The 27208-nt window shown below is 42.7% G+C and overlaps 2 protein-coding genes, 1 long non-coding RNA gene and 1 other non-coding gene across 4 annotated transcripts; 3 read left to right on the top strand and 1 right to left on the bottom strand.

Moving 5' to 3' along the window:
• The first annotated feature begins 669 nt into the window (after window positions 1-669).
• On the top strand, window positions 670-11275 carry LOC129712322 (heat shock cognate 71 kDa protein). Its single transcript, XM_055660655.1, has 9 exons — window positions 670-803; window positions 2698-2907; window positions 4518-4723; window positions 5129-5281; window positions 6301-6856; window positions 8463-8665; window positions 9165-9363; window positions 9579-9811; window positions 10697-11275. Exons 2-9 carry the CDS (start codon window positions 2703-2705, stop codon window positions 10874-10876), a joined length of 1935 nt encoding a protein of 644 aa, XP_055516630.1. The 5' UTR covers window positions 670-803; window positions 2698-2702; the 3' UTR covers window positions 10877-11275.
• Window positions 11276-14145: 2870 nt separating this feature from the next.
• LOC129712325 (uncharacterized) lies at window positions 14146-19464 on the bottom strand. Its single transcript, XR_008726037.1, has 2 exons — window positions 18353-19464; window positions 14146-14993 (listed from the first exon to the last, which is right to left on the bottom strand). It is a non-coding gene; the product is annotated as an uncharacterized LOC129712325 (long non-coding RNA).
• Window positions 18820-24258, top strand: LOC129712323 (heat shock cognate 71 kDa protein-like). Its single transcript, XM_055660656.1, has 9 exons — window positions 18820-18904; window positions 20687-20896; window positions 21012-21217; window positions 21334-21486; window positions 22107-22662; window positions 22749-22951; window positions 23089-23287; window positions 23485-23717; window positions 23922-24258. The coding sequence occupies exons 2-9, from the start codon at window positions 20692-20694 to the stop codon at window positions 24096-24098; spliced, it is 1932 nt and encodes a 643-aa protein (XP_055516631.1). The 5' UTR covers window positions 18820-18904; window positions 20687-20691; the 3' UTR covers window positions 24099-24258.
• Window positions 23322-23415, top strand: LOC129712484 (small nucleolar RNA SNORD14). The gene has a single exon (XR_008726066.1). It is a non-coding gene; the product is annotated as a small nucleolar RNA SNORD14 (small nucleolar RNA).
• Window positions 24259-27208: the final 2950 nt, after the last annotated feature.

Here is a 27208-nt window from a genome sequence, read left to right as displayed (position 1 = left end):
TGATTTGTTATTAATTTGATACATAATTAGTTTATATCATAGATTTTATTTATTGATTTGATAGTGATTTATTATTCGATACTGATTTATTATGTTTGATGTTTAATGTTTTATGTGTCATTCTTAATTATTTCTGTATGTCGTATTGTTACTTGCAAGCGGAGCACCAGGGCAAATTCCTTGTATGTGTACATACTTAGCCAATAAACTTATTCATATCATATTGATATATTATTGATTTGATACAATTAGTTTATATAATTGATTTATTGGTTTGATAGATTTGTTACTGATGTATTGTTAATTTAATATCATATTCTTTTTTTTATTGGTTTGATACTGATATGTGATAATTTGATATGGATTTGTTAGCGGGCAATGGCCTGCAGGCGAATTCGATGGGAATCGGTGCGGGAGCGAGTTTTATGTTTTAGACATCTCTCCCTGTGAGATCTCGCCCTGCGAGAATGTTTAGACATCTCTCCCTGTTAACCTGTGAGACTCACTCGCTCTCCGCCCGCCGCCATTGGGAAAGTTCCAGCTCCTTCCAGACGCTTCCATCGCCGGTCCGCGCGCCGCCAACCGCCCCTCCTGCCGACGGCGACCGGCCGCGCTCCCATTGGCTGCCCGCCCGCCAGTGGGGCGGAGCGGAGTGACGAGCACTCGGCGGACGCGCATCTGATTGGCCGGGAGGTGCCGGTCCTTTCCAGAATCTTCTGGCGGCCGGTTAGGTTGCGCACCTTGAGAGCGGCGAGACGTACACGCTGGGACATCATCGGCGGTGCTGCTGAAGTGAGCAGGGAGTGAGTACCGGCCCGCTGATGCCCGGAGCGTCGCCATCACCCCGTGTCCCCATCATTGACACGTCCCTTCTCCATCCTTGACCTCCAACGTGTCCCCGTCGCTGACCCTCCCCTCCCCCCCCCGTGTTCCCATCACTGCCTCCATCATTGACTCCCGTGTCTCCATCACTGCCACGTCCCTTCTCCGTCACTGACCTCCAACGCTGACCCTCCCCCTGTATTCCCATCACTGCCTCCATCATTGACTCCCGTGTCTCCATCACTGATCCCATCCTTTATCCACCATTGACTCCCGTGTCTCCCATCACTGACCCTTTCCCCATTACTGACACTCCCTCGACCCCATCACTGACGCTTCCGTTTCCATCACTGACTCCCTGCGCCTGCGAACAGTTTATGACGGGGGAGCTGGGCTGACTCATCACCGGGACTACGCACCCCGAGGTGTCCTTGTTGCGGATAATTCCCCCCTAGCCGTCGTTTGTGTTTGAGATGGACAGGGGAGTGAAGGCGCCCGTCGGTCTCCCACCCATCGCCTGGCTGCACCACCATCCCGGGCGTTTAAGCAGCGTCTTTCCGTCAGCCGTCGACCTCTAAGCTTCAGTTAATGGGATCAAGCAGTATTTAGGGCACCTCACAGCATAAGCCTTTTCGTTAATTGTTGCCCATAACTACCACAAAGCTGCCTTGCACCCTAGGTGTTTTTATTTGTTAAAGAATGTGTTGTTGTTCAAATGACTCATCCCCTCGGTTCTCAGATGTATTTGGGTCGCCATTGGGGATGGATAGAGCTGTTCCAGTCAAAGACACTAGAGGAGCTCTCCTCTAGTATCTTTGGTTCCAGTTACCCAGTGCTGCAGTTTAATCTGATATAAACTGACGTGGGATCTGTCCTTCAGGTAGGTTGGCCATCCGTTCAGTGTTGTCCAATGCCCATCTCATGCAGGTCATGGAAAATGTTGGGTATGGATGGCAGGTGGCTCAGATGGTTCACTCCTGATAAAAAAAACAACGAAGTGCAGGAGGAACTCAGTGTGTCAGCCAGCATTTGCGAAGGGAATAGACAAATATATTCTGTGTTGAACCGTACTTCAGATTTCGAGGGGGGGTGGTGGTGTAAGGCATAGCCTGGCAATTGATAGGTGGACACAAGTGGGGTGGGGAGAGGAATGAAGGGCAATTGGGGAACAGGTTGGGAGAGATGATTGAACAGAAGGAGGAGAAAATTAGGTGGACTTCCTGTTCTGTGCTAGGTTTCGCCATCTGCATTAATTGCAGTAGACCAGATTGGAAGAGAATCTCTGCCTGTCTCACCTGGAAGGGCTGCTCAGGTTACTGGACATAGCTGCTGGTGGGATTTCAATTTTATTTCTGTCATAGTTCAGCTTTCTGTTACTTGTCTATCAAAATTGTGCCAATCACTGTTTTGGTACCATCTTAACTTTATATTCCGGCAACTTTTATTGCTTGGCATTGAGAATTATTAAAATATGCAAATGTACGGTAATGACAGTATCTATTTCATCAATGCAATGGCCGCTGATAACACCCATAAAATGTGCTGCAGTTACTTGTCATGATCACTTTTGACAACACTGCAATTTGCAGTTTTTACCACCTAGAAGAACAAGATAACAATTGCAGAATGCCTTCCCAAGTTGCATATCATTTTGTTTTATAATAGTTTGTCTTATCACTCGATCTATAACCTGAAACGCTACCCAGCCATCACGAAGGTGTACTTTACCAGAAGAACCACAGATCAAAGCAAGGAGTTTGCCACTTTTATCAAGGACAATTAGATTGCAAACAATCATGTTGGAAATGAATAAAGCTTGTTTACTTCTATGTTGATACCTATTTTAAAACTAAACCCACTCGATTCATTTTGCAGGCAGAATGTCCAAAGGACCAGCAGTTGGAATTGATCTTGGGACAACCTACTCATGCGTAGGTGTCTTCCAGCATGGCAAAGTTGAAATTATTGCCAATGACCAAGGCAACCGCACTACTCCGAGCTATGTTGCCTTCACTGATACAGAAAGGCTCATTGGTGATGCAGCGAAAAATCAGGTGGCCATGAACCCAACCAACACTGTCTTTGGTAAGTTATTGCAATGTAAATGAAGGTTCTAAACTGCAGTATGTTGTGGTATTATACTGCACCTTTTAAAGTTTAGTTTATTATTGCCACGTGGACCGAGGTACAATGAATAATCTTTATTGTATGCTATCCAGTCAAAGAAAAAAGACTACACATTGCAATCATGCCATCCACAAATATAAATGATACAAGTTAGAGCAAGATAAAGCTGATTAAAGATAGTTCAAAGGTCTCCAATGAGATAATGGGAGGTCTGGAGCACTCCAGCTGGTGAGAGGACAGTTCAGTTGCCTGATAGCAGATGGGAAGAAAGTGTCCCTAAATCTGGAGGTATGCGTTTTCAAACCTCTATACTTCTTGCCTGATGGGAGAGGGGAGAAGAGGCAGTGACTGGGGCCGAGGCAACATGGTTAATGGAAGTTTGGTTGGTTTGCATGATGGTCTAAGCTTCTTCCACAACTCTGCAATTTATTGCAGTCTTGGATGGAGCTGTTCCCAAACCATGCTGTGATGTAACCCGATAAAATGCTTTTTACAACGCAAGAAAGTTAGTGAGGGTTGTTGGGAATGTGCCAAACCCCCTAAGCCTTCTAAGCAGTAGTTGTAGTTTCCTGGCCATAGTTCATTGTGGCTGGTCCAGAACAAATTGCTGGTGATATTTATTCGTAAGAACTTGAAGGTTTCGACTATTTCTACTTCGGCGCCATCAATGGATATGTGTACTGCTTCCCTTCCAGAAGTCAATCGCAATCTCCTTTGTTTTACTGACACTGAGGGAGAGGTTGTTGTCTTGACACCAGGTTACGAGTTTCTCAATCTCCTTCCTGTAGTCTGTCTCCTCATTACTTAATATCAAACCCATGACGGTGGTGTCGTTTGCGAACTTGTAAATTGAGTTTGATTGGTGTTTGATGCACGGTCATAGTAGGGGGCAGAGAAAGCTTCCTTGCGTGGCACCGTTGCAGGGGATCGTTGAGGATGATTTGTCACCTATCCTCGCTGATTGTGGTCTGTTCGGGGAATCGGGAAGTCAAGGATCCAGTTGCCGAGGAGAGTGCTGACTCAAGTTCCACGAGTTCGGAGATAAGCTTCGTTGGGATAATGGTATTGAAAGCAGAGCTGTCATCTATGAATAGAGGTCTGACGTAGGTGTCCTTCTTATTCAGGTGTTCCAGGAATTAATGGAGGGCCAGGGAGATGGCATCAACTGTTGTGGCGGTAAAGGCGCAACTGGATAAACTTGTATGATGCAAAGAACTGCTAATCAAATTGGCATTTCACTTGCAGAGTAATTTGTATCACGCTGCAGAGGTGAAGTAATTTGCTATTGCTTGTGTGAGCATTTTGTTTGCGGTTATGTTACCCTGAGTTGAGTGATTTGTTGGTGTAGATTTCTGTCCTGGTCCGAAGAAGTATTTTGACCTGAAAAGCCACCTATAATTTTCTCCAGCGATGCTGTCTGACCCACTGAGTTACACCAGCATTTTGTGTCTACCTGTCCTGATCAGCTTGGAAAATGCTGATGTGGAGCAACATAAGTCTAGAACCATTTTGTGGCAGATAAATGTTTTCTATAAGTCTCAATATTCATCATCCTGTGAATTTTGTAGATGCCAAACGCCTGATTGGACGTAGATTTGAAGATACTGTTGTTCAAGCTGACATGAAGCACTGGCCTTTCAATGTAGTAAATGATGGTGGTCGTCCCAAAGTTCAGGTTGACTACAAAGGTGAAACTAAATCTTTTTATCCTGAAGAAATCTCTTCAATGGTGCTCACAAAAATGAAAGAAATTGCAGAAGCCTATCTTGGAAAAGTAGGTAACCTTTAACTTTGTGCTAAAATAAGGATTTGCTTTGCCATTTGATGCTGAACATTCATGTTTGCAAGTGATTTTAATTTTAAACGATTAAACAACAAACTAGTCTTAAAGATTTTTTGCAATAAAATGCATATATCATGTCTAAATATTAGTCAATGCACTAAGTAAACTGATTGGTAACTTCCATCCCAATTGGTCTGCACAAGATGAACAGATGGTCATTGTATTTCACGGAAAATTTAGTTTGACTTTTTAATGGTGATGCTTTCAAAAGGTTCTCTAGAACAGTAAAAATTGGAAATCAATAATTTGGAGCAAATTCTGACATTTTGGAGCAGCTTTGCTTGTGCTACAATCAGTGCAATAGATAACATTCAATTCAAATTATTTATCTTGCAGACTGTTACAAATGCTGTTGTCACTGTTCCTGCTTATTTTAATGATTCTCAACGTCAAGCAACAAAGGATGCTGGTACCATTTCTGGACTTAATGTTCTCCGTATTATAAATGAACCAACTGCTGCTGCCATTGCTTATGGTTTGGATAAAAAGGTATATCAATAGCAAATATCTTAATAACACGCAGCTTAATTCCTACTGAATTTAACATACTTTTCTAGGTATTTGAGCCAATCTATATTTGCTGCAGGGTTGTCTAATTATTATGCTTGAGACTAGGGTGGTCTCAGATAACATTTTTGAACGTCTTTCTAAAATATAAATAAAGAATGCTAAAGCAGGGCTTCATGTGTACAATCGCCATCCATGGAATGTGCACCCAAGACCTCACTTTAAGTTGAGTCTGTTGCATCACTCGACTTGAATGGGGTAGCTGATCATGATTTAAAATAGTTAATTTCTGATATCTAAGGTACTAAAGATGATAGGCAGGAACAGGGTACTGATTGGGGATGATCACACTGAATGGCGATTCTGGCTCGAAGGGCCGAATGGCCTACTCCTGTACCTATTGTCTATAAATGGCTTTTACTTGAACAGTATACATGTCTGATAATTTACTGTCAGCTTCAGTCAAATTTAACTGTTGAAAGTGGCACAGCGGTAGAGTTGCTGCCTTACAGTGCCAGAGCCCCGGAATCAATCCTGACGACGTGTACTGTCTGTACAGAGCCTGTACGTTCTCCCCACGACCTGCGTGGGTTTTCTCCGAGTAGCTCCAGTTTCCTCCCACACTCCAAAAACGTAAAGGTTTGTAGGTTAATTGGCTTGGTATAAATGGAAATTGGCCCTAGTGTGTGTAGGATAGTGTTACTGTGCGGGGATCGCAGGTCGGCGCTGACTTGGTGGACCGAATTACCTGTTTCCACGCTGTATCTCTAAACTAAACTAAAAGAGCCATGGAGATGGAACCTTGGAGTATTTGAGGACTGCAGGGTGCTGCAGTAAAGGAGTCTGCAAGTTCGCTCACAGGGTTGCAGAAAGTTACAGGGCTGAGATCTAGATGGCAGGGTAATTGAAGCATAATCAGTTCAGCTCATTAATATAACTTTGGTAAGCTGCACATAAACAAAGTTGCACTTTTTAGCAAAATTTGTATTTTCTTGTTATAGGTTGGTGCTGAAAGAAATGTACTGATTTTTGACTTGGGTGGTGGTACCTTTGACGTCTCCATCTTGACCATTGAAGATGGAATTTTTGAAGTCAAATCTACAGCTGGCGACACCCACCTTGGTGGTGAAGACTTCGACAATCGTATGGTCAACCATTTTATTACTGAGTTCAAACGAAAATACAAGAAAGACATTACTGATAACAAGAGAGCTGTTCGACGTCTCCGCACTGCCTGTGAACGTGCAAAGCGTACGTTGTCATCCAGTACACAAGCGAGCATTGAAATTGACTCTCTATATGAGGGTATTGATTTTTACACCTCAATCACTAGGGCACGATTTGAAGAGCTCAATGCTGACCTCTTTCGTGGCACACTTGACCCTGTAGAGAAATCCTTGAGGGATGCTAAGATGGACAAGGCTCAAATCCATGATATTGTATTGGTTGGTGGATCCACCCGCATTCCCAAAATCCAGAAGTTGTTGCAAGATTTCTTCAATGGCAAGGAATTGAATAAGAGCATCAATCCTGATGAGGCTGTCGCATATGGTGCAGGTAACAAAGTTCATTAATAGTAGGGGAAATATCTGGTTCTTATAAGCAAATTCAAAGTTTTACTTGAAACTAGACTAAGTGGGACCCAGTGGGTTGCAGCATCACACAGGAGGGCTGGTCTCCCAATGCAATATTCCACCTCTCCACTAATTCCAATGGTGGTGGCCAGTGGGGGGGGGGGGGGGGGGGGGGGGGGGGAAGGGGGGAGGCTTTATGGAGCGCTAGTATGGGTGTTGTGGGCTGAAGGGGCTGGTGTCCAGAGGGCTAGTATGGACATTGTGCCTAATGCATTCTTGGGCTGGCGGCTCAGCCACTCAAGCCTGTTGTGCTGGCAGCTCACTCACTCACGGCTGGTGGGCTGGCAGTTGACTCACGGCTATTCCTTGAAATTCCTTTTCAAGCAGGGCGCAAGGCCACCAAATTCAAGTGCAGTTTCTTACCACTTCAAGCAGGGTGCAAGGCCACCAAATTCAAGTGCAGTTTCATACCATTTCAAGCAGGGTGTAAGGCCACTAAAGACAACGAGTCATGACCTATACCTCCTCCATCTTGCAGAGACTGAGCCACGCCTACACTTCTGTGTTTTATAGTCCCTCCACCTTCCACCAGAAGGGGGCGTGGCCTTTATGGCATGATTGACAGGAGAGATAATCTCAACATTTTTTAAACATTAATATTTCTCATCAATGGGGAAAATCCTCGGCACCTGATGAGCGGAGGGGGACTCTGAGTAAGATGGACGGAAATCACAGCCGTACGTGACAGCGTTTTTCCTAAAATCAATATAAAGCGCAAACAGGAAGTAGTCAAGATTAGACTTTTAATTATGTAGAAGGCAAGGCAACTTTAATTAGACATTGCAACTTTAATTGGGCAAGGCGACTTTAATTAGGCAACACAGCTTTAGCATTTCCTAACTAAAGGCAACACAGCTTTAGCATTTCCAAACTAAAGGCAACACAGCCTTAGCATTTCCAAACCAAAGGCAACGCAGCTTTAGCAATTCGAAACCAAAGGCAACACAGCTTTAGCATTTCCAAACTATATTTTCAAACCACATTAAGGACACTGCAGGTCAGTAAAACCACTCACAGATTAGTACACATGTGTTCAGTGTTATTCACAGCTCAGACTGAGAGAAGTGACTCACTCGCTCCCCCATCTTGCAGAGACTGGCTGAGGCACTCAACACTTCCGGGTTTTATAGTCCCTCCGGAAGGGGCATGGCCTTCAGGAGAGAGAATCTCACAATTTTTTAAACACTAATAACTCTTTCATTTTTCATCGATGGGAAAAATCATCATCCTGCGCAGAGGAGGGGGACTCTAAGATGGCCAAAAAACACAGCCGTAAATGGCAGCGTTTTTTCTAAAATCAATATACAGAACAACTGGAAGTGGTCAAGATCAGACTTTTAGTAATATAGATTAAAAAATTGAAACTAGTAAGTAGAAACTACAAGTTCATACTCTAATGTTTGGAAATATTCATTCTCTCTACTTGGAACTGCAGAGGTCCATTTTGGAAGCATAATCTTGCAATAATGAAAAGTAGCTTATCTAAGTCACTGCCAAATCTATATTGTGGTTATGTTCTGTTACCACAGCTGTTCAGGCAGCCATCTTGGCTGGTGACAAGTCAGAAAATGTACAAGATCTACTATTATTGGACGTCACTCCGCTGTCCTTAGGCATTGAGACTGCTGGTGGTGTGATGACTGTCTTGATCAAACGGAACACTACTATTCCAACAAAGCAAACGCAAACATTTACGACCTACTCTGACAACCAGCCCGGTGTGCTCATTCAGGTAAGAATTATTTTCATTTAAACTTAGAGTTAGGAATTTTAATTTGTGGCAGCCAGAATAGACAATGCACATTAGCCCCAATAATACTCTGGCTGGAAGAATCATTTTTTTTTGTCTGAACGTGTGAAAATTATGGATGACTTCTATTAATGATTAGGTCTATCTGTGGAAGGTGGTTTATGTGCAGTTACTGTTAAAATCATGCCACAAATGTTTGAAAGTAAACCTATATTTACTATAAATAGCAGCATTACAACTGATTTAAAAATGGTCCCTAAAATGCAGCTGTGCTTTTAAACGTGAGAGGCAAGTTTTCAGTAACCAAATGTAATATAATTTATTTACAAAAAATATCAGTGGACCTTTAGTTTATTTATTTTTTGATAACTTAAGATGTCTATTATCAACTACAACCATTTTTTCGCTGACTTTCTTGCAAATGCAAATTATACAGATCTTTTGATTTTTGGCTAAACTGATCTGGAAATTGTGTTCTTAGGTATTTGAGGGTGAGAGAGCCATGACAAAAGATAACAACTTGCTGGGCAAGTTTGAGCTGACTGGGATTCCACCTGCTCCAAGGGGTGTGCCTCAAATTGAGGTGACTTTTGATATTGATGCCAATGGTATCCTGAATGTGTCTGCAGTGGACAAGAGCACTGGAAAGGAAAACAAGATCACCATCACAAATGACAAAGGTAAATTGCAATCACTTGGTTTTCAATGCTTTATTCAAAACTTTCTCTGGCATTAATAGCTCATAAATTTGTTCTGAAGTCTTTAGACTTGTTATGGCATAGATTTTCAACTTTTGATTAAACCTCAGCACTATGGGAAGAGTAGAGATGCATTAAAAATCACTTAATATTTCTTGCTTCTGGGCATTATAAAAATGTTCTGATTAAATTAACAGGTCGTTTGAGCAAAGAAGATATAGAACGTATGGTCCAGGAGGCTGAGAAGTACAAATCAGAGGATGAACAACAACGTGACAAAGTTTCATCAAAGAACTCTCTCGAGTCTTATGCTTTCAACATGAAAGCTACTATTGAAGATGAAAAGCTAAAGGGTAAAATAAGTGATGATGACAAACAGAAGGTTTTGGACAAATGTAATGAAGTTATAAGTTGGTTGGATAAGAACCAGGTAAGTTTGTGGGGTGACTTTAGATAATTAATTGCATATTTTATCAAGCAAGTAATGGGTCAGTTTTACCAACTGCATTTAAACATTGCTTGCAGGAGTTTACTCGGTAGATAACATTGTATTTACCTCTTAAGTGCCAAGACCAATTTGTGGTGCCTATATTAGCTTGTGAGCTTAATTCTAGAACTTCTGTTCCTAGTTAGTGGAAATGGTGCAGGTTGAAATGCTAAATGAAGAATAAGGAATTTAAGGGTTAGTTGTATCCAGCTACAATTGTTCTAACAATGGGTTTAAGTGGCATTTCTATTATACAGGAGAGTTTGAGAACAGATTTCAAGAAGGATGATGTCCTTTTGATCAATGTAGAATCACGGAAATGTCAGTTAGAAAGCAAGGATGGAATAAAAATGATTAGCAAACTTTTGTTTTTCTGGGGGGAAATAGAAGGAAGTGCAAAAATAGACAATAGGTGCAGTAGACCATTCAGCCCTTCGAGCCAGCACCGCCTTTCAATGTGATCATGGTTGATCATCCCCAATCAGTACCCCGTTCCTGCCTTCTCCCCATAGCCCGTGACTGCTATCTCTAAGAGCCCTATCTAGCTCTCTCTTGAAAGTATCCAGAGAACCTTGCCCCTAAGGCAGATAATTCCACAGACTCACAACTCTCTGTGTGAAAAAGTGTTTCCTCATCTCCGTTCTAAATGGCTTACCCCTTATTCTTAATCTGTGGCCCCTGGTTCTAGACTCCCCCCTGTGGAATTGTGGAATGGCGCTAAATAACTGATATTTCAAGTGATCTTGATTTTGGCACAAGAGTCTTGACTGATCTGTTCCAAAATATAAGTATATTGTCAACCAGCTAATTAGTCAATTATCTTTTCAGACTGCAGAAAAAGATGAATATGAACATCAATTAAAAGAAATTGAGAAAGTCTGCAATCCAATTATGGCCAAGTTGTATCAAGGTGCTGGTGGCATGCCTGGTGGTATGCCAGAAGGCTTTCCTGGAGCTGGTGCTGCTCCTGGAGGAACATCTGGACCAACTATTGAAGAAGTTGACTAAAACATATGCATCACTAATCTGGCTGTTACTGTGTACTGTAATAATGCAAACCCCCCATTATTGGTGTTAAATGTGTTAAGTTTATAGAGACGTGAACATCTGGCTAAATAAATTCTAGTTCAGAATGTTACATTGTTTTCTTGGTAGATTGCAAATACTATTTTAAATCTATCCACTTGGTAATGAGGTCTAATATGTTGTACAGTTCTGAATGAAGCTTGAGTATTGTCTTCTGATTAGACACATTGCAGCTTCCGAGTCTCAACTTTTCTAGTTCTAATTCTCTAATTTGAGCATTCATGTTTACTATTTGTGCTATTTTCATGTTACTAGTCATTTTGCACAATAATCAATATTTCTGTTATTTGATTAGTTGCATTAAAGGTTGAATTTAAAAGTGGCAAACTAGAAAATTTAGATCTCTGGATATTTGAAATCATTTTCAAGATTTTAAAATCTTCTTGTGCTTTTTCATTAACCTCGTCCCTTAAGTTTTATGAGGGTGGTTAAAATTTGGATTGAGTAACTACTTTTGAGTTTAAAACTGCTTTAGTAGTATTTTCAGCAATGGGTTAGCCCTACACAGCCTCTTATCATCCTCTCTTTTTCAAGTTGTGGCCCTCTACCGAAAAGGACAGCTTTGACCCTTAGTTGGTTTAAAGGATTACACCATGATCCTTTTCCAATTAAAATAAAAATGCTATGGCACAAATTGATTCCATATGAATATGCCAAATTACTGTTTAACCGTACAATTACATGACTGATCTATTTAAGGTTGAAATGTTAAAGTCAAATATTAAAAAACATATTTACTATTCTCTTGCAGAATTCAGTATTTTCCCAAAATGATTCATTTAGTTGGCACTATTGTGTGGCCCGACAGGCCAGGTGCCTGTTTTACCAGTGATTTATTTTTCAAATGTTCCATGTTTCAATCAGTTTGCAGAAATAATTTTTCAATTTGTGCCTTTGCTGCTCTTTATCTCACCAACCCAAGTGTTACGTTCCCATTGTCCCATTGAAGTAAGGCAAATGTTCGTAATAAATAATCTGAACATGTCTCAGCGTTAGGTGAAAAAATCTTAACCGGAATCACAAACAATTATTGGCTGTTTAAAGCTGCAAAAATATACCCCCCTTCTATAGTAATATTCTGAACAAAAGATAAATCAAATCTTTGGTTCGTTATGTGCTGTCTAATTTGTGCTACCTCGTTTAGTGACCAATGTGAGTATGCTAAGACTATGCTTACATAATTGGCAACTAAATGCACTCTTTTATCCACACATTTAAGTGTTTTTGCCACTTTACTAAGTTTTAATTATATTTCTCAAGAAAACCTTCAATGCTTCCCTGATTCATGTTAGCACGTTTTTTTATACGTCTCCAAAAATGGAATCAAGAAAAATATTTAGAGGTGCAAATATTAAATCATGATGCAATCTGCTCTCTCAATAATTGTCTCTGTCTTTGACAAGGTTACTAGTATCCACCACTCTGAGCTATTAGAGAAATAAATAAAATTACAGTCTCTGGGACTTATTGTGTGTTCTGCAGCGAAGATACTTCCTATATCATTTCAGCGAATCAAACAATTGCTACAGGAGTCACATATTGGACAGACTGGTTAACGACTATCATTTCCTTCCCTAAATTAATAATGACCTAAAGTATTTTGAACCTGCAGGAGTCACATTTCAGTTAAGCAGATTGAGTATAGCATATCTCCTTCAAAAATGTTATGTTCAAGACGATGGGGCTTGGAACAATCCATTAATTTCATGACCACCATTACATACATTACAAATTAACTGAATTTAATTTTTCCAGCTATAAAATTAGAGATCTATGTTGTAAATGGATAACGGAAAGGATTATTTTGTTAAATTAAGACGATTGTACATGAAGCTAAGCAGCACTTTGGCCCACTTAATCTTACCGTCACCTGTTTTTACTGTTCCTTGAGAATTGTAAACTAAACTACAAGTCATGCTTCTGCCACAAGCAGCAGAAAAAACAAACAGTGCTATCAAATAGAAAGGTGTGTATGCAATAAGATACAGAAAATGAGTTCCGAAGAAGGGTTCTGACCCAAAACATCACCTGTTCTCCAGAGGTGCTGCCTGGCCAGAGTTGCTCCAGCACTGTGTGTTTATTATATTTAGTGTCTATTGCACTAAATATTGTACCCTTTATCTGTCCACTGGATGGCTTGATTGTAATCCTGTGTGGTCTTTTATTTGACTACCTCGGTACACGTAACAATCATTAACTAAACTATGAATCACTTTAATAAAAAGTTATTTCATTAGTAACACATGGATAGGAAAATATGATGCCCATAACTACAGGAAGAACATCCACATTTAGGCCGGGAAAGTGTTTTTCACTACTAATCCTGCCTTTGCCATTCACTAACAAACCAAAAGGAGGATTGATGAGTTTGATACACATAGAGAACAATAACTGATTGTCCCATAAGACCATTTAACTCCATGGACAAAATCTGGCAGGTATGTGGATTAAAAAAAAGTACAGATTAGCAAATGGGTTGTCTAAACCAATTTTAGGAATTATCCATATTTCAACTTTAATCATCTCTTTCGACTGGGTTTACTTTTCGGATGTTCTTTCAAGATTTTACAATGCAGCAGAGATGGATAGTAACGTATTTAAGCAGGACATTAGCAGCAGATAACACCTGTGTACGATGGACTAGTTTATGTTTTCACTTTTTGGATTATTTGAATGATCAGTATTCAGGTTAGGCAGAGGTTCACTTGCACCTCCTCCAACCTCATCTGCTCTTATCTGTTCAAGATGTGGACTCGTATATCGGCGAGACCAAACGCAGACTGGGCGATCGTTCTGCGTGAAGCAACCTGATCTCCCGGTTGCTGGACACTAATTCTCCATCCAATTCCTACACAGACCTTTCTGGCCTCGGTCTCCTCCATTGTCAGAGTGAGGCTAAACGCAAATTGGAGGTACGGCATCTAATTTTGCCTGGGCAGTTTCCAGCCCAGTGGTATGAATTTTGATTTATCTTACTTCAGATAGCCCCGGCATTCCCTCTCAATCCTTCCCCAACCCATGTCACACCAGCTTCTCATTTTCAACCTTCCAAACAGCTTACAATGGCCTGTTTATCATCATTACTTTTTTCCAAATCTTTCATTCATTGTACTCTTCATCTCTTCACATCACCGTCTATGTAATGTCTTCCTTAAGACCTTGTGACTAGCACAATGAATACATGTCCGACATCTTGTAAGAAAAGTTTAATCTGCAATGACAGAAACTTCCAGAAGGTCACTTGACCTCAGTCACGAGGCACAGGTACATTTACCAGCTTCTGCTTTTGACCTCAATGGGCACTGGCATTTACATTGCATATACATCACAAATTCTATTCTGATACATTCAATGATAGTACATTACAAATACATCACATCCCTCCCTTCACTTTAATCACATCACATCTCGCCCTTCACTTTAATTACATCACAGTCTATATCTCTCTTTTCCCTTATCCATAACTAGTCTGAACAAGGGTCTCGACCCAAATCAGCACCCATTCCTTCTCTCCAGAGATGCTGTCTGTCCCACTGAGTTACTCCAGCATTTTGTGTCTCTTCAGAATATATCATAACATGCCTTGGTTTTCCACAGCAAATACTTAGTGAAAATAGAAGATCTAATGTAATAAAATTATCTGGTTATGTTTGGGGAAGAAAAAGTTAAGGGCCTGTCCCACGAGCATGCGACTCCATGCGGCAAGCGCGACCTAAAGGGCCGGTCCCACCAGCATGCGGCAAGCGCGACCTAACGTGGTCGCTTGAGCCGTACGGCCTATCGGGGCCGGTCCCACTTCGATCACTGGAGTCGTATGGAGTTGTGCGGAGCTGGTCCCGACATCGCGCGGGGCTCCGAAAAACTGACCGTGTTCAAAAATTCTGCACGGTAACAGCCTACCGGCCCGCAGCCACCTCGATACCGTACGTCACGCGCGAACTTCGCTCGAACTTCATGTCACTCACTCAACCTCCTCGCGGCCCCCGCTTCTGGTTTGGTCGCGCTTGCCGCATGCAGGCGCATGCTGGTGGAACCGGCCCTTTAAGAAAATTGATAAACATTTTCAAAATCACAAATGGTTTTGATTGAGTAAAGATGTAAAGTACCCCTTGTGTTCCTCCTCTTCCCATCCCCTAATCCTTTATACTAATTACAGTGATACGATGTGGGACTTCATTGATAACTCTTTTGAAGAATTAACACAAGCAAAATGGACCAAATGGTCTCTCAACCATTCTAAAACTTTGTAGTGATCAGCTGCAATGCCAAGTCTCATACTATTATAACAAATGTATATATGTAATTGAAACTCATAGAGGTGCAGGTGCTGGAGAAATTTGTTTTGAACAATGGTATAGGGCCAGGCCAGGGTTGGCATGATAATACACTTATTACAAAGTGTCTGATTGATAAATGACAATGAATAGAGGAACAATAAACAAAGACTGAAAAACAGATGAGAGCTGTCGCAGGGAAATGAAACTGAAAGGACAATGTTAGAAATGCCCAGTAGATCAAGCAGTGTCAGTGGAAAACAAAACTGATTCAAAATTACAGGTTGATGCTAACCGTGGAAGTGCCCAGTTCTGATAGAAAGAGAGAAAGCTAGTTACAAGGTGTTGGATTTAATATTCAAGAGTCAAGAGTCAAGTCAATTTAATTGTCATTTGGACCCCTGGGGGTCCAAACGAAATGCCGTTTCTGCAGCCATACATTACACACAAATAGACCCCAGACACAACATAATTACATTTAACATAAACATCCATCACATAACTGTGATGGAAGGCCAAAAAAAAAACTTATCTCTCCACTGCACTCCCCCCCCCCCCCCCCGATGTCAGAGTCAAAGTCAAAGCCCCCGGCTGGCGATGGCGATTGTCCCGCGGCCATTGAAGCCACGCCGGGTGGTGCGAGGTCGCACACCGGGTCTTGGTGTTGGAGCCCCCGGTGTGTGCTCGCAAAGTCCCGCGGCCGTTCCAGCCGCGCGGGGCAATGGTGTTAGGTCCCGCTCCAGGAGCTCTTCGACCCCGCAACACGGGCGGGAGAATTCGCCGTTGCAGGAGCCCGAAAAGCGGTCTCCCTCCAGGGATCCGCGCGGGGTCGTCCGAGCCGTCCGCAGACCCGCAGTAGCAGCCTCCGACTCAGCAGCAGCAGCAGCATCATCGGCAGCAGCAGCAGCAGCGGCAGCGGCAGCGGCAGCAGCAGCGCTCCTCCACCGCTCCACCCGCTCCGGTCTCGGCCAGCTCCGCGACGGCAATGGTGAGTAGGCACCAGAGTCCCCGGCTTCTTCCCGTTGGAGGCCGCTCCTCGTTGCGGCCTCAACGACACCTGAGACCCGACGAGAAAAGGTCGGGTCTCCAGTGCAGGGAGAGATTCAAAAGTTTCCCCCCCCCCTCCCACACACACACCCCAACATAAAATAACAAAAACTACACAGAAACACAGACAAAAAATAACAAAAACGCGGACAGGCTGCAGAGGCCGCTGCTGGCCAGAGCCGCGCCGCCTACCGGAACGTATTACCGGAAAATATTGAGTCCTGAAGGCTGTGATGTAGTCAAAAATATGTCCTCAAGTTTACTTTGGGATTGGCAACCAGAAGTTCAGGGTCACCCATGCAGACCAGAAGAAAGTGCTCTGCAAAGCAGTCACATAATCTTTATTTAGTTTCTCCGGTGCAGAAGACCACACTGCATGCACCAAACGCAGTCCTCAAGATTGTAAAAAAATGCAGGTCAATTTCCACTTCAATTGTAACGATAATTTTGGTCCTTGGTTGGTTCAAAAGAATGGGGTAAAGGTGTCAGTGTAGCTCCTGCAGTTACATGGGAAGGTGACATAAAAAGGGAAGTGGTTGGTGGATATGAAAAGCAGAAAATAAATGCAGGATTAGGCAATTCGGCCCTTCGAGGCAGCACCACCATTCAATATGTTCATGGTTGATCATCCAAAATCAGTACCCTGTTCCTGCTTTATCCCCATAACCTTTGATTCTGTTAGCCCTCAGAGCTAATTCTAACTATCTTGAAACAGCCCATAGCCTTTTATCCCAAGTGGATGTACAATTACTTATGCCATTAATGTAAAGATATAAAAGTGCAGAATATAGTGTTCCAACATTATTGTGTTAGTTGCTGAGAAAAGGTCCAAGATCCACGATGGGAAGGTTGCTACACTTTATCCTAGGGCTAACAGGAAAGGGGACAGAAAAGGAAACAAAAGAGGTGTAAATGGTCCTTGATTATGTTAGCTGCTTTCCCACGTATGAAACGTGCACTTTTAAAAGTGGCAGCATGTGTAAGATAGAGTGGTAAAGAAGGCATATGGTATGCTTGCATTCATCTGTCTGGGCATTGAGTATAAGAGATAGGAAGTATTTTTGAACTCGGACTTAAGTTAGGCCACATTTGGAATAGTGTACAGTTCTGGCCACCCCATTGCAGGAAGGATGTGGAGGTTTTGGAGACAGTGTAGTTGAGGTTTACCAGAATGCTACTTAAATTGGAGAGTATTAACTATAAGGAGAGGTTGGAGAAACTGGAGTGGAATGCCAGATGTTAAGAGAAGACCTGCCAAAAGTATATAAGACAATAAGGCATACATTGGGTAGACAATCAGATCCTTTTTCCATGGGGTTGAAATGTCAAAGACTCAAGGGCATGGCTTTAAAGTGAGAGGGGGGACGTTTAATGATGAGACAGGCAAGTATTTTTTTAGAATGGTGGATGACTGGAACACGCTGCCAGGGGTGGTGGATGAAGCAGATAGCATGGTAGCGTTTAAGAGGCTTTTACTTAAGCTCAGATATGCAAGGAATGGAGGTATTTTGTATCATGTGCAGGCAGATTGTATTTCTTTATCTCGGTTTGTGCTGCAAGGGCATTATGGGTCAACGGCCATGTTCCTGTGCTGCATTAATGATTATTTTGTTACCGGACTGGCTCGAAGGGCCGAATGGCCTACTCCTGCACGTTTTTTTCTGTTTCTACGCACACTTCCTGGATTCTACATCAGTGCCAGCCGTGGCTCTGCTAATAATGAATATAGCAAGTAGTATTGAAATTCCTCTCCAGACATAAGCATAAAATGTAGGCTTTTATAATATATAATGCTTCAGGACAGATGTAGATAATAAATCGCGGAAGATCTGTCCGTCCTGCCTTGTGATAAATACAACAATGGTGGTATTCCACTATTTTGAGCCAGAGTCCTGGCTCGCTATTAACATACAATAGACCACGTTTCGCAGTTCAGGAAGCCGTTAGGATGAGTAGGAAGGAACTGCAGGTGCTGGTTTACACCGAAGATACACAAATGGCTGGAGTACTCCCTGAGATATTCCAGCTTTTTGTGTCTATCTTCGGCTGTTAAGATGTCGTGTAACTAAGCGCTTACACACAAGTGATGTAACATCGTGTGAACAGCCGGTGTAAACCACGGGAGGGCCGCGGGTATCTCCGAACCCCGGCCCTTGGATTATCACACCGATCTGCACGCCTTCGTGCTCCTGTGTTGGGCGCCATCTCAGCTTCAGATCTGAGGAAGGGTCTCGAACCCGAGTTGCTGGCTGACCCGCGGAGTTACTGCAGCTTTTTGTGTCAATCTCCGGATATAACCCGGCATTTGCAGTTTGTTCCAACACACAGCTTCCATCTTTCCGCCCAGGTAGTCTCGTCCCATCCGGCCCGGTCCCAAGGGCGGCTCCACGGCACAGCCAATCAGACGCCGGCCTGCCTTCCCGCCGCGCCCGGTGACGTCACCCATCGGGAGCTCATTGGCCGGGCCCCAGCGATGACGCGCGCGGCTTTCTAGAACCTTCGAGTGAGCCTTAAAAGCGCGCGGCGGGAGCGGCGCGGTCTCATTGCGGCGTCGGACACGGCCAACAGCTCTCTTCCGCAGCCCGGTCTTCACCATCACCACCGCCCGCCAGCAAGCAAGCAACTACAGGTACGGCCTCACTCTTGCACCTTCACTCACCCTCGCCGCCACTTGTATTAATGTTCTCTTTCATCGCCTTCGTTCCTGCTAATTCAGGCCGGGGCCTCCGCATCCGGCCGCCATTTCGCTCGGTCCGTCTTGGCCGACGCGCCTTTATCTCCCCGGTTTTTCCCCTCGCACACTGACCTTTCTGTCCTGGGCCGCCTAGTATTTGTCAGCGTACAACCCATCGGTATGAATATTGATTCCTCTAACTTAAAGTAGCATTCTACCCACCCTAGTTCTCCGACTAACTTCACTGTCCTGATTAATTTTACTGATCGCGTGCCTCTGTCACCTTGCCCTCAGCCAACAATGAACCATTCGACGTTTTCCGTGCACACCGTTCCTTTGTATGTCTCGTTTTCACACCTTACCCATCCACAACTCTCCCCTGTATGCGGAAGGGTCTCGACCCGAAGCGTCGCCCATTTCATTTTAATCCATCTATGCTGCTGACCCGCTGAGTTACTCCTGCATTGTGTGCGTCTTTATCAGCGTTATTTAGACCGTTCCTTCCACGACCCGTGGTTGATGTGACGGACCACTGCGATCGTTTTCGCTTCCTCCTCCCCCCCCCACGGCTGGGGCTGCAGAGACCATGTGGGCGGGCGTCCTCTGCCGCTTTGTTCCGCCTACTCTTCTGGAAGAGTCTGCGAGCGGGCGGCCGCTCCCTTCCGCCCCCCTCCGGGATGAGACGGAGCGGCCGCGGGCGGCCTCCCGCAACACGTGGTGGCCTCCCCATCGGGGGGGGGGGGGGGGGGGGGGGGGTCGCCGATTAGCCACATGGTCAGATTGTGAGACCTCCTTACGGCTCTACATTTTTCAAGTATTTTCACCATTCGTGCATACCTCAGCTACTTTGGCAGGATTCCAGATATCTACCACTTTGGGGAAAATCCTCTCGCCCGTTCTGAACCTCCTTCGCGCCTTAGACAGTGCCCTCCGGGTTTACTCTTATCCACCTTTTCTCCTTATTCACGATAAGATGAAAAGGTAAAATTCCAAGATAATGCTCCAGATTTATATTCCATGCAAAAAAAAAAGACCTGTGGACTTCCCTTATGATTGACCTTTCCCCAGCCCTGATTACATTATAATTCCTACTCCACAATAGAGGAGAGGGGGGAAACCTCCATCTAGCTTTTGTTTAGCCACTGTTGACCATTAAACCAATTTACTAGCTTGCAATCATAGGAATCTACATTCTTATCCAAACTTAATAATGGCAAGTGAACCCAGTGCTCTTTCCTGTAAGGCACCATGTATTACAAGTCTAGTCTGAAGACCAACCTACCACCATCATTCTGTCTCCAAACTTCAGGCCCATTGTGTGTCAATTTGACTAGCCTTGTTTCCGTGTGATCTAACCTTCCAGGCCTGTGGTATATCATGGGCCATATAGACAGACTGATAATTAAGAATGAGAATTCAAGAGTTAAGAATTTGGAATGAGAAGTCATGTAGATTGTGGAAATAATCTGTATGGAGCATGAGCCTCAACTTAATTCCCCAGTAGCAATCCTATCAGTCCCTTTCCATCATCCTTTTGCACAGTGGTTGCAATTCATTCTTTGAAAAGAATGTGGAGTGGCAGGTGTTGCTGGTTTTTGAAGTGATTGTGTAATCTGTTGAACAACAGCTCATTGTGATGAGTCATTGTTTCTGACCTTATGAAGGAATTGGGTGGCGGTTTCCTTCTGGGTAGAACTGAATAAATTATTTTTGACTTTATTAACTTTTATTTTTCAGACAAAATGAATAAGGGACCAGCAATTGGTATTGATCTCGGGACAACCTACTCTTGTGTGGGTGTCTTTCAGCATGGAAAAGTTGAAATTATTGCCAACGACCAGGGCAACCGCACCACTCCAAGCTATGTTGCCTTCACTGATACAGAGAGACTTATCGGTGATGCAGCCAAGAACCAGGTGGCCATGAACCCAACCAACACAGTTTTTGGTGAGTTGCATAGTTCAAGGTACTTTAGTAGTCAAGTCTTTGTATGAAGTGGAGATGTAGGTGTATGTTCACTAAGATTTAATAATCTCCAACTATACTAATTTTCAATTCGCAGATGCCAAACGTCTCATTGGGCGTAGGTTTGAGGATGCTGTTGTTCAGTCTGACATGAAGCACTGGCCATTCAGGGTTATCAGTGATAGTGGCCGACCCAAGGTTGAGGTCGAGTACAAGGCTGAAAAGAAAACTTTTTACCCTGAGGAAGTATCATCCATGGTGCTGACTAAAATGAAAGAGATTGCAGAGGCCTACCTTGGAAAGGTATTGTTTGCAGTACAGTTACAACTGTTTATTGTAAATGTGCTACACCAAATTTCTGAAGTCAAATGTGCATCTTGTTAAGATGTTATGTTATATAAAGTAATCTTTTTGTTTAGACCATCTCAAATGCAGTGATAACAGTGCCGGCATACTTCAACGATTCTCAACGGCAAGCAACAAAAGATGCTGGTACCATTTCTGGCCTTAATGTGCTGCGTATTATCAATGAACCAACTGCAGCTGCAATTGCTTATGGCTTGGATAAGAAGGTACGTAGTGCAAATGGCATCTGGTTGTATCCATTTGTAAACATTAGTACATTGAGAATTCTTATTTAATTACAAGTTGGCTGAAGAGAAGCCTGGAACAGTGGTCAAGGGTGTCGTGTGCCAACAGTGGAAAAATAACTTCCTTTCTTAAGCATAATGCTCAAATGATATAACATCAATCAGTGGTCATCATACATTAAACCAAACATTCTCGTAAGCCTCTGGACCCTCTCCAATGCCTGCACTTCCATCAGATTTTGGCCCCAAACCGCTTGTAATAATTCAAATGTGGCCTCAGCAATTCATCCCTATTTTTATTTTCTAATCCCCTCAAAACAAATACCGACATTGTATTTGTCTTCCTTTATACTGATTCAACTCGTAAATCAACCTTTTGGTAATCCTGCACCCCCCCCCAATCCAATTTCTGAATCCTCTCCCCATTTAGAAAATCTGGATTTATTTAATCCTGTTATTATTACTACAGATGACCACAACTATGCTGTATTCCATCTGCCACAACTTTGTTCCCCCCCCCCCCCCCCCCCCCCCCCCCCCCCCCAGGTTTATTTTATTGTATGTCTGGGTATTAACCTTTGGTTGTTACCTTTCCTCTATAGGTTGGGTCTGAAAGAAATGTACTGATTTTTGACCTTGGTGGTGGTACTTTTGATGTCTCCATCTTGACCATTGAAGATGGAATTTTTGAAGTCAAATCTACAGCTGGTGATACCCATCTTGGTGGTGAAGACTTTGATAGTCGTATGGTCAACCATTTTATTGCTGAATTCAAAAGAAAATACAAGAAAGACATTACTGATAACAAGAGAGCTGTTCGCCGTCTCCGCACTGCCTGTGAACGTGCAAAGCGTACGTTGTCATCCAGTACACAAGCAAGCATTGAAATTGACTCTCTGTATGAGGGTGTTGATTTTTATACCTCAATCACTAGGGCGCGATTTGAAGAGCTCAATGCTGACCTCTTCCGTGGCACACTTGACCCTGTAGAGAAATCCTTGAGGGATGCTAAGATGGACAAGGCTCAAATCCATGATATTGTATTGGTTGGTGGATCCACCCGCATTCCCAAAATCCAGAAGTTGTTGCAAGATTTCTTCAATGGCAAGGAATTGAATAAGAGTATCAATCCTGATGAGGCGGTCGCATATGGTGCAGGTAATGTTATACAAAATGTGATTTGACAATACATTCTAATATCTTGATTATTTTCCGTGACTAATCTAATATTTTTGTGTCCTTAGCTGTCCAGGCAGCTATCTTAGCTGGTGACAAGTCTGAGGCTGTACAGGATCTGCTGTTGTTGGATGTTACTCCTTTGTCCCTGGGCATTGAGACGGCTGGTGGTGTCATGACGACGTTAATTAAACGTAACACCACCATTCCAACAAAACAAACGCAGACCTTCACTACCTATTCTGATAACCAGCCTGGTGTGCTGATTCAGGTAAATCCCAATTTTCAATGTCTTCCTTTTCAGTATTGTTAAATTAGTTGGCCAGCATTTGCTGAAAGTTCTTAATCACCAATATATTGCATACTCTTGTTTCTACCATTTTCTTATAATAATTAATATTTTTGTAGGTGTATGAGGGTGAGAGAGCCATGACAAAAGATAACAACTTGCTGGGCAAGTTTGAGCTAACTGGAATTCCACCTGCTCCCCGGGGTGTGCCTCAAATTGAGGTGACTTTTGATATTGATGCCAATGGTATCCTGAATGTGTCTGCAGTGGACAAGAGCACTGGAAAAGAAAACAAGATCACCATCACAAATGACAAAGGTAAGGAGCTTTTGGTATCTGGTAGCCTTTAACTTTGCCATGATGAAGGATTCCAAAGTCATTCGTAGTTTCCACCAGAAATCGAGAGATGGATGTTGGCCAATTACCTTCCTTGGATGTCTGAGCAATTGAAGCTAACAAGATGTTTGCTGCTTGGTCAGTGGGAAGCTATACTATATATATATTTTTATTTATAGGTCGCTTGAGCAAGGAAGACATTGAACGCATGGTTCAAGAAGCTGAGAAGTACAAGTCTGAGGATGATCAGCAGCGTGAAAAAGTAACATCCAAGAATGCACTGGAATCCTATGCTTTCAACATGAAGGCTACAATTGAGGATGAAAAGCTGAAGGGCAAAGTTGGAGACGATGACAAACAGAAGATCTTGGATAAATGCAATGAAGTCATCAGCTGGCTGGATAAGAACCAGGTAAAATTTCCAGCAGTTCAAGCTAGTTAATTTTAATTCATTCGCAATGATGAAGTAAAAACCACTAACCATTCGTAGTTTCCACTGGAACCCTGTGCTGGTTGTGATAGCAATCTTCCTTGGATGTCTGAGCGTTTTTGTCCTTTTCCTTGAAGTGCGCATTGTTTAGTGCAATATGAATAACTTTTTTTTTGTTCCTTCCAGACTGCTGAAAAGGATGAATATGAACATCAACAGAAAGAGCTGGAGAAGATCTGCAATCCAATAATCACAAAGTTGTACCAGGGAGCTGGTGGGCCACCAGGAGGCTTTCCTGGTGCTGGTGGTGCTCCTCCTGGTGCAGGTGCGTCATCTGGCCCAACAATTGAGGAGGTCGATTAAAATGCACAGCATGTCTACTGGTCATGAGTGTCTTGACTCTGGTTAAGTGCTCTTACTATATTAAAAAGAACCAGCTTTGATTTTAAGTGCCAAGATTTGAACAATGCACTTGTACATGAATGTGTTTGGTATGAATAAAGGCTACGATCAGAGTATTAAACTTGTGTCTTCAATTATGTACATTAAATGGGTAGGTAGTAAGAGTTCTTGATTGTTGCTTAATGCCACTGATTCTATCACATTAGTTGTGCTCACTGGGGCTCAATTGTCCCCTTAATCTTTACTACAAAGGTTGGTGTGAATCTCTCCCTTCTGAGTGCAGGTATTGCAGGAGCAAACTAGATACTTAGCACATTAGGTCCCTCCTGGGACCCAAGCTGCATCAAATATACGATGAGTGGCAATTCTTCTAAATGATTGCAACTTGATTGTTTATGCAAGCTCAATTGAGTGATACAATGGTTAATCTGGTGGCTTGTCACAGAAATAAGTGGCTTGCATTTTGGCATTGCACAATACATTTTTTGTTTTTAAACTGGTGCTTCAGAGAGAAATACTTAGTGACTGAAGAAAATCCTTGCCCAAGATCCAAGTTGGTAGTGGGTGAAGGATAACCTTTCAGTTGTCGAACATCTTGCCCCACCTAAATTTGATAGTTTGTTGTAAGTACCTACTTCTGCATTGAAAACAATTTATGACATTTCATCTGGTCTTTCCAGGATTTATTTACTCAGTGGCAATTTGTTTGGATATCTATTTCCTGAAATAACTGGGAATTTAGCAATACACATTACCTTATTGACATAACAAATAAATAGGACAAGCAACTTGCCCCATTAAGATCATGACTGATGATGCTTGGCTTTATTTTATTGTACATCCAGTCTAATAAATATAATGGCCTGAAGGTGGAAATAAGCAAGATTTTCTGCCCTTGGAAGACATTTTGTGTAAATATCCATTTATTTCCCAATCCCCCTTCTCCTTTATATCCCCTGATGTGTGTCTCTTCAAAAACTGAATTGACGGACATTATTTACCTGTCATAAATGTCCCAATGCTGAAATGTTGCATTGAACACGCCTTGCTATATATGCTGGCTGTTCCCCAACTCTGCTGCATTGCATTGGGGCTCCATTTCTCATGTTCCATGGTACAGGTGCTTCAGGTGAGATGGGGGTGAGGATGTTATGGCAGTGGCCAGATATGATGTTGCAGATGGTTAATCTCGTGAGGCTATATGTGGGGCTAAAGAATAAGAAAGGGATGATCACCTTGCTGGGGTTGTACTGCAGGCCCCCAAGTAGTCAATGTGAATTGGAACAAATATGCCAGGAGATAATATAGCTGCAGATCATAAAGTTGTCAGGGGATTTTAACTTCCTAATGTTGACTGGAAATAATGTGAAAGCTTTAGATGGGGTGAAATTGGTCTAAAAATGTTCGGACAAGTTTTTTTGTTAACTACTGTTTGCAAGTTTGAGGCTGTATCAAGTTAAGGCGCTATCAATAAGAGTTTTGTGAGTTTTTAATAAATGGTATTTAAACGTGCAATACTGGAACACAAAGTCAATGCTCTGCAGCATGGAAATAGGCCCAGTTTGTCCAAGTCGACAAAGCTGGCATTCTGGTCTAGTATCATTTGGCCACCAGCCCTCTAAACCCTTGCTATCCATGTATCTGCCCAAATATCTTTCACATGCTATAATTGTATCCATTTCTGTGGGTTCTTCGGACGTCTTATTCCAGACACAGGCTATGCTTTGAGTAAAAATATTGCACATGAGGTCCATAAATAACTCCCCTGTCACCATAAGACAAGACTGAGCTTTATCCTTGCCCCAACTTGCCCAGAAAATCACTGCATTGGTACTTTGAGAGTATTGTTCATTTGTGCATGAGTTTATTTGTTGCATAGCTTGCTTTATTCGCCAGCAGAAAAAAAGGGGATAGAAGCTCAAAGATACAACTTTTTTCGCTCTGTTAAGGCAAGAAAGTAGTTTACTAAATGTGTATTTAGCAAAATTAACAACATGCACTCGTTGAAGCAATCAAGGCTTTAAAAACATTGTCACTCACGTTCAGTCCTTCACACAGACCGTATAAGGAGTGTTACATTAAGGTTACTTTATCTTAAGCATGATGAGTCAGCCTGTCAGTACTTTGAAATGGTATATTGGTCCATTGGATAATAAATGTTGCTAAATACGACTCAAATTTAACCTTGACCTTGGTATCGAGAAAATCTGATTGAAATCAGAAACTTCTCCTTTGCAGTTTGAAAAGGAGTGTCACAGCACATAGAACATTGACCGGCACAGCACAGGGATGGGTCCCACAGATCACAATGTTTGTGCCAAACACAATGCAGTTAAATTCATCTTATCTGCCGGTACATGATCTATATCCCTCTATTCCCTGCACTATATGTGCCGATCCAAAAACATCTTAAATACTATTGTCATATCTGCCTCCACCACCACCGCTGGCAATGTGTTCCAGGCCCCCACCACTCTGCAAAAAAACTTGCCCTGCATATCTGACTACGTTTCTGACTACCCTATCCATGCCTCTTATAATTTTATTCCTAAAAAGTTTCCCCTCAACCTCTGGCGTTTCAGGGAAAAAATGCAAGTTTATCCAACCGCTCCTGGTAGCTGAAACCCCTTTACCCAGGCAGCAGCATTCTGGTCAACCTCCTCTGCACCCTCTCCTTACCTCCACATCCTTCCTGTAATAGGATGACCAGAACTGAACACAATGCTCCAAATGGCACATATCATAAGTTTTATAAAGCTACATCATGACTTCCTGACTCTTATACCCAATGCCCCTTGCAATGGGAGCAAGCATGTCATTTGCTTTCTTTACCACCATTTCTAGTTATGCTGGTACCTTCAGTGAGCTATGAATTTGGACTCTTAATATCTCTCAGCACGTCAATTCTGTTAAGGGCTATCAGTGATAGGAGTAGAATTAAGCCATTCAGCCCATCAAGTCTACTCCGTCATTCAATCATAGCTGAGTTATCTCTCCCTCCTAACCGCATTCTTCTGCCTTCTTCCCATAACCTCTGATACCTGTACAAATCATGAATCTAACTATCTCTG

Source organism: Leucoraja erinacea, chromosome 32 (genome assembly GCF_028641065.1).
Source record: "Leucoraja erinacea ecotype New England chromosome 32, Leri_hhj_1, whole genome shotgun sequence".
Classification (NCBI taxonomy): Eukaryota; Metazoa; Chordata; class Chondrichthyes; order Rajiformes; family Rajidae; genus Leucoraja; species Leucoraja erinaceus.
Note: the sequence above shows the minus strand (reverse complement) of the source record. Positions and strands in the feature narration are given on the sequence as shown.

Excerpts from the sequence above, each read along its gene's own strand:
- LOC129712323 (XM_055660656.1), top strand. The coding sequence starts at position 20,692 with ATGAATAAGGGACCAGCAATTGGTATTGATCTCGGGACAACCTACTCT. Across the intron at positions 20,897-21,011 it reads CCCAACCAACACAGTTTTTG|ATGCCAAACGTCTCATTGGG; the intron begins GTGAGTTGCATA and ends TTCAATTCGCAG. Across the intron at positions 23,718-23,921 it reads GCTGGCTGGATAAGAACCAG|ACTGCTGAAAAGGATGAATA; the intron begins GTAAAATTTCCA and ends TGTTCCTTCCAG.
- LOC129712322 (XM_055660655.1), top strand. The coding sequence starts at position 2,703 with ATGTCCAAAGGACCAGCAGTTGGAATTGATCTTGGGACAACCTACTCA. Across the intron at positions 4,724-5,128 it reads CAGAAGCCTATCTTGGAAAA|ACTGTTACAAATGCTGTTGT; the intron begins GTAGGTAACCTT and ends TTTATCTTGCAG. Across the intron at positions 8,666-9,164 it reads AGCCCGGTGTGCTCATTCAG|GTATTTGAGGGTGAGAGAGC; the intron begins GTAAGAATTATT and ends TTGTGTTCTTAG.